The sequence below is a fragment of the Galeopterus variegatus genome, unplaced genomic scaffold, assembly GCF_000696425.1.
Source record: "Galeopterus variegatus unplaced genomic scaffold, G_variegatus-3.0.2 Scaffold2355, whole genome shotgun sequence".
NCBI classification, from domain to species: Eukaryota; Metazoa; Chordata; class Mammalia; order Dermoptera; family Cynocephalidae; genus Galeopterus; species Galeopterus variegatus.
Window position 1 is genome coordinate 150,926 of NW_007728466.1, and position 9,389 is coordinate 160,314.

At 48.1% G+C, this 9,389-nt stretch overlaps 1 protein-coding gene across 1 annotated transcript in view; it reads left to right on the forward strand.

Moving 5' to 3' along the window:
* The window catches only part of FRMPD3 (FERM and PDZ domain containing 3), a 60,659-nt gene that overhangs the window by 32,874 nt on the left and 18,396 nt on the right, over window positions 1-9,389 (forward strand). The window contains exon 11 of the mRNA XM_008581430.1: window positions 1,558-1,737. Within this exon, the coding sequence (XP_008579652.1) occupies window positions 1,558-1,737 (180 nt within the window). The remainder of the gene's footprint in view (window positions 1-1,557; window positions 1,738-9,389) is intronic.

Below are 9,389 nucleotides of genomic sequence, written 5' to 3' on the forward strand. Positions count from 1 at the left end.
AACGAACTTCCGACCTTCACAGGCGTTTTTTTCAACACTGTGGGCCTGGTCAGTTGGGTGGGGGGGTGGGGGTAGGGGGCCTTTGTTGTCGCTTGTCCTTGGGTGGGGGGACAGGATGGGCAAATATTTCTAGAGGCCTTCCTTCCTCCTCTTCCTCCTTCTACCTCTCCCCTCTGTGGTGCTCTGGCCCTGCCTCTGGTAAAATGGGAAAGTAGGAGGAGATATTTGTTTTCAGGACCCTTTTGTGTCTCCCTCCTCCTTTATCAGGGGTTAGCAAATGTTTTCTGTAAAGGACTAGATAGTAAATATTTTAGGCTTTGCAGGCGGCCATATGGATCTTTGTGGCAGCTACTCAGCCCTGCTGTCTATCGGAAGCAGCCATAGACAATGCATAAGCAAATGCACGTGGCTGTGTGCCAATAAACTCTTTCTTCACGGACATGAAAATTTGAATTTCGTGTAATTTTCACGTCACAAAATATGGTTCTTTTGATTTTTTTTTCCAACCATTTAAAAACATAAAATCCATTCTTAGTTCATGGGCCATACAAAAACAGGTGGTGGGCTGGATCTGGCCCATGAGCCACAGTTTACCAGCCCCTTACACACGTTCCTGCTATCCCCTACCCCGTTTCCTGAATCCTTACATTTGCCCCTGCCTGCTCAGCACTTCCACTGTAGTCACAACGCTCAGGGGCAGGGCACAGCTGGTCCCACCACTAAGACTGTGCCCCAGGCTAGTTTACCATGGTGGAAGGAAATTCAAATCATCTTGCTGATTGGGTCCAGGTGCATGTCATGCTCTGGGGAACACACTGTCATGCTAGCACAGCACGCTGGTGGAAAGCAGCTTATCAAAGTGTCTATAGGAACGCAAGAGGTTCCTCGGGGTGATGCTAATGGCAGGGAATGGGCCCGGCAACTGGCTCAGGCTCAGGCTTGATTGCTCCAAGGAATCTGTCAGCACCACTTAAGGGAATCTAGTCTGTCAGGCCTAGAGGTAGCCATTTATATACTGGGATTTGCAGAACAGTGAAAGCCCAGTGTTCCCTCCCTCCACCCCGCACACCCTCAGATCTCTTGCTCCCACCTACCACTGGGTGGCTGTTGGTGGGGAGAGGGTAAAGACTAGACACAGGATGCTGGCTGGTCAGACACATCACTGGGTGGGGACCTTGAGCAGCAACAGATAGAAAGTCCCTGGGGCTTGGCAGGGGAGAGTGCTCCAAAGACACCAGAACAAACCTCACCTACTTCGTGATTTTGCTAGAGCCAGCCCTGCTGCTGCCCACTTAACTCAACCTCCTTCTAAACCTAGGGCGTCCATTTCATCTGATGATCTGGTGCCCTGCCCCAAGAACAGGGGGGTCCCAGAGCATTTTCCCCTCACGGTGGTCCTACTGTCATGGCACTGGGTCCCAGACATTTCCAACCCCCATCCCCCTACCCCCAGCAGAGCCAGTCCAATGCATGTTTTCTCTTTCCTCTTCCTGCCTTCTCTCTCCACCTCCTCCACCTTTTGTTTTATGAACACTGCCTGCCACGCTTGGGCAACAGGATGAAAAGCAGTCAGCCACCACTCTCTTGGTGGGACCCCGTCACGGCATCAGCCATGTTATTGACCTCAAAACCAACCTCACCACTGTGCTGTCCGAGTTCAGCAAGATCAGCAAGATCCAGCTGTTCCGGGAGAACCAGGGTGTGGCCCGGGTGGAGACCAGCATCATGGACGCCAAGGTAAGCCCTGCTTTGGGGGACCACTTCTGTCCAGGAATAGGCCTTGGGAATAGAAGAAGAAGTAAACTTGAGAGAGAGCTTGAACCCTTTAGGTGAGGTTCAGTGATTCTGAAGTGGTTCAGACCCTGGGCCCCTTTGGGCTCATCTTTCTGTTCCTTCTCAATCCTCTGGGACATGCTGTTTTGATCATATAAGAAGATCAGCCAGCACTAGGGAAGGCTGGGGAGTGTCAAAAAAGTTTTTCAGCACAGGGCAGGGGAATTGGAGAACTTGGAGCTACCCCCAGCCCATTGCTTTCCAGTTGTTCTCATGTCATAGCATACAGAGAAAACTATAATCACCTGAAACACTGGGGTAAATGGGAGTAGGCGCAGAGACTCTGGCAACCCCAAGCCTTGCCTGGCTGCTGCAGAGGCTGAAAGGATGACTATGTTGGCTCATCTCTACCGTTTGTGTGTGCACACCGGTTGGGGAGCCCTGCCATAGGCACACACACCTTGAATCAAGGAGGAAGAGGTGTCTGAGCATGTGGAGAGAACTGATGGGACCTGGGAAGAGAGGGTGCAGGCAGAGCCTTGTTCATATTTCACCTCCCATAGTACAGCTCTTCTGGAACCTTAGAACCTTTCCCATAGATCAGCTCCTTCGGAACTGGCAAGCAGTTGTCGCCTGTGCAAAGTCTGGCACCCGTGGCCAGCCGCCCTCCTGACAGCTCTTCTGTTTGAATACCAGTGACCAGTGTGGGTGAGGGGCAGGCCTGCCTGCCAACTGGCGGAAGCTCTTAGAGGAGGTACAACGTTCCTTTCTTAAAGGATTTCCCAGGGGGAGATGTTGTTAGCAGATTAAGAGGTGGAGTGTTTGCTGTTCCTAAAAGAGCAAATTATTTATTTTTGTATTTGTGAAACCCAGAAAGCTTTAATATGTTCATTCTTCCACCTGTGATTCACAGGATTCCCATTGGTTTAGGAATCTGCTTGGAGCAGATGCCAATTGGCTTGTGGCTGCTTCCTCAACCAGTGGTTGCTGCCTTCCTCAGATGTTGTTGGGTAAAAAGCCAAATGGACTGGTAAGGAAGGGGGAGGAGAGACAAGATATGCAGAGGAAATGTGGCTTCCTGAGAAATGAAAGAGGTTTAAAATAGAGAAGCAGCTTTCCAGCTGAGTCTCCTTCAGTGTTCTACGAGTGATTCTCAGCACTGGCTGCACAATAGAATCTCCTTGAGAGCTTTTAAAAAACACAGATGCCCGGGTCCTACTTCCAGAGATTATGACTCCATTGGTCGGGGGCTGCCACCTGGGCATCAGGACTTATTTATTTTCCCAGTTCCCCAGGTGATTTTGCAGCACAACCAGTTTGAGAATGCACAGGTTTGAGACCTATATGACCAGAGCTCTGGGAGGAAATAGGCCAAGCAGGGGGTCGGTGGGTGCTGCCTAAGTGAGGAGTGCTATGCTTATTTCTACGAGTGATCCAGCCACAACTGTGGGCATGAATGCTGCCCTGGAGGGTCTGCACTCTTAGTGGGGAGACTAGACTCACAAAGACATATGACCTGCCTTAAAAAACCATCGGAACACATATAGAGCTCTGGAATCAGACAGACCAGGTTTAGATCCCAGCTCTATCACTTCCTATCTGTGTGGCCTTGAGAAAGTATCTTAACTTCACTGAACCTTGATTCCCTCAACTGCAGAATGGAGCATGTATTTCAAAATGTTGTTGTCAGGATTAAATGAGAAAATGTAAATAAAATGTCTTAGTAGAGTGCCTGGCACATAGTAAGTCCTCAGCAAATGAGCTCTGTTATTTTTTGAAAAGCAAAAGATCAGTAAAGAAAAAATAATATGAAATAAATGTTATAGATCAGTGTGGTGTGGAACACAGAACAAAACAACAGGAAGGAGTTAAGCAGAACTGGCTTTCCACAAGAGGGTGTTTCGAGCTGGATCATGAAGTGATAGGCATGAATTAGCAGAGAGAAGTGGGATGTGTTCAAAGGCAAGAAGCAAGCACAGAAATAAGCAAGCCATATGTGCAGGTTGATAAGCATAGTTGCTTGGCTGGAGAGGAGAATACAAGAAAAGAGATCAGAAAGATTGGGGGTGGGCAGAACAAGTTGGTTAAAAGCCTTGAAGGCCAGTCAGGAATTTAGATTCCATGTGGTAGAATTGTGGGAATCCACTGTAGGTCCTTGAACAGAGGGGTGACAAGAACAAAAGCTGACTTGGACCAAGGTGCAGGATGGGTGGGAGTAAGGCTAGTATGAAGCCAGGGAGGTGAGAAGGAGATCGTGGTACTAGTCCAGGAGTGAAGCGATAAGGGCCTGTGCTGTTGGAACCACAGTGGTAATAAGAAACGAAAGAGCAGATGTGGGGTCATGAAGATGTGCATGCATTTCCTCCCCCACACCCCTGTCCTGCACATGCAATGTACATGTCTTATCAGACCTAACCCTACTGTCCTCTGTCTTTATGCCAAGTGCACTGAGGAACAGTGCTACGTGTGCAGCAGAAGTGAGATGGAGAACATAGTGGTGAAAGGAAAAGAGGCAGATTGAGGAAGAAAAAAGATCAAGGTTTCAATCTCACAGTCGTTTAGCATGAATTTACTGTTGCTAGGAAGCATGTTAAACACAATGGGGGATAGTCAGATAAAGAAAGAACCATGGCTCCTTGCCCTCAAGAAGTTTCCCATCTTGTGGAAAAGAAATGCACAAATTCATGGCAGACCAAAGGAGGTCCCATAGGAGACATACAAAGAGATTGTTAGGGAGTACAGAGGAGGACAAAATTCTGTCTGGGAGTATTAAGGAAGGCTTCCTGGAGGTGCTTTATATCAGCAATATTTGTGGTTACTGAGAGGTGCCTCTGGGAAGGAGTGGGGAGCAGAGGGTTTGGGAAGCTCCTTACTGGAGAATGGCTTCCCTGGCTTAGTAGGTGTCTACGTATGGGATCAGTGGTGTGCTGTAGGCAGCTCGCACAGGCACATCAGAGCCAGTTGGGCACATCTCTCCCAACTCTGCATTCAGTGACATCACATTGAGAGCTTGAAAGCAGCCATGGTGGGAGTATGTACACCAGGGAGATTTGCAAACGCTACAAATCAGGACTTGAAAGAACTGGTTATGAAATGCTTATCAGCATGCTACTGCCCAGGGTACACTGAAGAAAGGCTATCTGAATTTCCTGAACAGGGGACATGGAAGTTAGAAACCAGACTTGAGCCATTTCCCCCTAGATATGCCACTCTGGTCTGGGAATATTCTGGGAGGGCCTGGTGGAACTATTATTCATTTAAAGCAGTTCTCAGCCCTGACTGCACGTTAGAATCATGTAGAGATTTAAAACTCAGTGGATGCCCAGGCTCTTCATCCCAGACCATTTAAATCAGAATTTCTGGGGGTCAAGCCCAGGGGTATATAGTCTTCACCACTTCCCAGGTGATTCTAATGTGCATCTGGCCTGAGAACCACTGCCTTAAGTGACATTCTGCCTTGCCCCCAAATTAGCCTTTCCCAGTGCTGTGGATGCAAGAACCCAAATGTTCTAGTCCCCTGGGACTCAAGGACCATCATCATGTACCCTTGCCTTTCCAGGCCCCTGGATTACCATCCTTTTCCAGATTCAGGAATGCTAGAATGAGCCAAGGCTAACCCAATGCCAATCCCCTCCCTAATTGGCGTCCCAAAGTGCTGAGATGCGGCTGGAGCATGTCAAATTAATCCCTGCTGTATCTTCTCCTCCTGGCTTATGCCTCAAACTCCATTCTCCTTATCTTGTTTTCCATTTGAAGGTGGCCTGGGCATATTTAGTTACAGTTTTCACTCAGCTCATTTGCTTGTAGTGGAGCGAACATGAGGTAGTGTTCAAATATCTTCTCCAAAAGACATTAGTCTGGGACTGAGACATCACTGGGGCCATCACCATACTCCATACCACAGAAGCACATACGGGGTGGGGGGTGTGGAGAAACTATCACAGGAACGTCCCAAGGGATCTCTTGTGGTCCAGTATGTCTCCTAGTCTTGTGTTTAAGTTTTATTGCTTTAGTACTTTCTGTAGGGACAACCATTACATTAAACATCCTGATCATTAAAATAAAATGTTGTTTTTGAAGGTTTCTAAGAAACTTGTCCAACCTCTTTGCTTGCCTGCTTTTGATTTGATTTTTACCACTGCTGGCAAAAAGCGCATCTGTGTTTTTTACAAGCCATATTTGGCCCATGCTGGGGCCCAGGTGGCTGTCTGGGGATGCCGAGGACAGGCTCCTGATGTTCTCTGCTGTGCTGTGCTGAGTCAGCTGGGGATGTGCTTGGCCCTCTCTGGGTGCAGGAGTCTGCCTTCCTGCTGTTTCATTACCAACATCTGGTTATATTGGGGGTAAAAGAGGAAACTGAAGTGAAGTCAGACAGTTAAGTCAGTCAGCCAATCAGTAGCCTGGCAAACTAACAAGTTGAGAGGTGTGATGAATGAATACCATTGGCCAGCCAGCCAGGTAGCTAAGTGATCAGCGCAAGGCTCTTAGGCACTCTGCCTGCCCTGCAGCCAGCTTGTCAGCCAGGACCTGAGTGAGTCTGACTGCCCTACAGTCAGCCAGCCAGCCATCAGTCTGTCCATCAGTCAGCCAGCCACTCAGCCTGTGCTCTGGTCAAATGGTCCCTTACCCTATTTGTTAGCCAATGCCATTTCCTCAGAGAAGCTTTCTCCAGCTTCTAAAACCAAATTAGTCACATGTGCACATATTCACACATAACACCACTCCAGGACATTCTGTGTTCTGTTAGCTCTCGGTGTTTTTTCTTCATAGTGCTTATCACACCTTGTAGTCATAGTCATTGGTGTGATTGTTTGGTTTATGTCTCATTTCCAGCTAGATTATAAGCTCCACGAGGGCAGGTATTGGGTTGGCCCTGTTCGGGAATGAATAGATGTATCTCTCAGTCAGTTGTGCTCTCCATGAGGCATCTGGCCACTCTGTAGCAGCTTGCAGGGTGGACAGAGTGGGGCACAGGAGCATTTCAGCCAGAGGGAACAACATAGTTAAGGTATGAAGGTATGAAAGAACATGATGAACTTTAAATACGTGTCATTGCTGGAGCAGAAGGTGAGGGACAGTGATGGGAGGAGGGCATGGGCAGAGTTAATGTGAGATATGGCTAGAGATACAGTTTGAGCCCAGGGCCTGAAGAGCTTTGTGTGCCATTGTAAGGCAGTTGGATTTTATCCTATAGGTGATGAGCTATTGAAGATTTTAAATGACAATAAGACTTGTGCTTTAGAAGGACCCCTCAGGCAATAATATGGAGGTGAAGTGATGCGAAGTGGGTAGAGACTGGAGGCAAACAGGCCAGTCAGAAGGCTATTGGAGGTCCTTAGGTTAGTGTGTCTCAACCTTATCCATATCATGAGAAAATGTCACAATTTGCATGACAAAACATAAGCACACGAGGCATACATACATACACAGATGAGGCAGCTTGTGGCCAGAGACAACAGGACCCAGAGGCCGAGAGGCTCAGTATCTCAGCACACTTGTCACCCATTCACACATACCTTGAGAAGCTTGGGTCTGGCAGGAAGATGATGAGGGCCTGAATTAAAGTGATGGCAATAGGGATGGCTGTGGTGGCTGTGAGTGCTCCTGAGAAGCCTACTGAGTCTTGGGCCCCCATAGTAATGGTGGTCGCAGCCATCCACACCCAGACCTCTGTGGATCCTTCTGCCACTGGTGGCAGGGGTGAGGCAGGAAGGGGTATCTGACCTCCCCCAACAAGTCCACCCCCTTTGTCTTTGTTGTACACAACATAGACCATTCTGTTGTGACTAAGAAGCATTCATTAGCTGGAGGTACAAAATTCCCTCTGCCCCTTCCTAATGATGATTCAAAAGTAACATCATAAGGCCGGCCCGTGGCTCACTCGGTAGAGTGTGGTGCTGATAACACCAAGGCCCCGGGTTCGGATCCTATATAGGGATGGCCGGTTTGCTCACTGGCTGAGCGTGGTGCTGACAACACCAAGCCAAGGGTTGAGATCCCCTTACCGGTCATATTTAAAAAAAAAAAAAAAAAAAAAGTAACATCATATTCCTAGTCCCTTTCTCACTGAAGAAAAGAGCCATGGTTCCTCAGGACAAAGACTGTTCCCTTTTCCTCCCAATGGTACTGCATGAACTCCATCGGAGCCTCACTAGCTGGCTGCATATAGGGCATAGTCCAAATGCCTTGCGGTGGCATGCATTGTAATTGGAATACAACAGCTACTAGACAAGTTAACATAGTATTTGATCCAGCACACGATTGTGTGGTAAAGACATAGCACTGTGTCATTTCTGAGCTAGGAAAAGAGTTCGAGGGGGGAATAGACCAGAGATGTTGATTTTTGAATCCCTGGCAGAGAGGTGAAAGCTGACACCCTGATGGAGAAAAATTGCGGGATGTGGACTGAGCCTACAGGGCATAGATAGAGTGGGGAGGTTGCATAAGAGCTAGACAAAGAGAGAGATGGAAATGGTCAGAGAATACAGTGTCACCTCACAGAAACAGAAGCCAAGAGAATTCCCAAAAGAGAAAGCAATAACTGTTGGCAAACTAACAAGTTGAGAGGTGTGATGAATGAATACAATTACCCCTAGCTGGAAAGAAGTTCTACTTGTAGATCAGATGGCAAAGTAGAGCCCATGAGCCAAATCTGACCCACCATCTGTTCCTGTAAATAAAGTTTTATTAGAACACAGTCACATCCATTTGTTTAGTTAACAGACTATCTATGGTTCTTTTCACACTGCAATGGTAGAGTTGTTGCAACAGAATCTGTGTGGCCCACGAGGCCTAAAATACTTACTGTCTAGCTCTTTACAGAAAAAGTGTGCTGATCCGTGGTCTACACTGTATATAAAAACATTCAGCTCAAGGTATGTATTGGGATCCTGGGAGATAGCAAAGAAAACTGGTACAACTTCAGCAAATAGCTAAGTTGGTTTGGACTCAGAACTGTTCCCAAGGTGGTGATGATACAGCCAAAAAAGTCTAATCTAGTCGGTGACCAAGTTCTATCAAGTCTTCATTATGTCTCTTCCTTTTTACTGGAATGGCTACTACCCTTGTGGAGGCCCTAATTTCCTCTCGCCTGAACTATTACAGTAGCCTCCTCACTGGTCAGAGAAGGGTCTCATTCCTTCCTCTTAATTCTTAATACCTAGTCTGGGAACCCCACAAAGGTTGTGGTGGCCCATAGCCCTGTGGCTCTCTCTTTAGCCTGTCTTCAGTGGTCTTTATCTGGAGACAACTGACTGCCCTATTCCAGGGAGAATGCCTCCATAGCTGACTTCAGTCTGACCCAAACTTTTTTTTTTTTTTTTTTTTAAAGATGACCGGTAAGGGGATCTTAACCCTTAACTTGGTGTTGTCAGCACCACGCTCAGCCAGTGAGCGAACCGGCCATCCCTATGTGGGATCCGAACCCGGGGCCTTGGTGTTATGAGCACCGCACTCTACCGAGTGAGCCACAGGCCGGCCCTGTACTATAATTTTTAAAGTGGGCTTAATTAAGTTTGGGTCAGGGCCGGCCCCCGGCCCGCTCCCCCGAGGGGGGGGGGCCCAAAACCCACAACACCCCCACGGCGCCCCCATCTAGAGGGCGGGGGTGCTCGCCC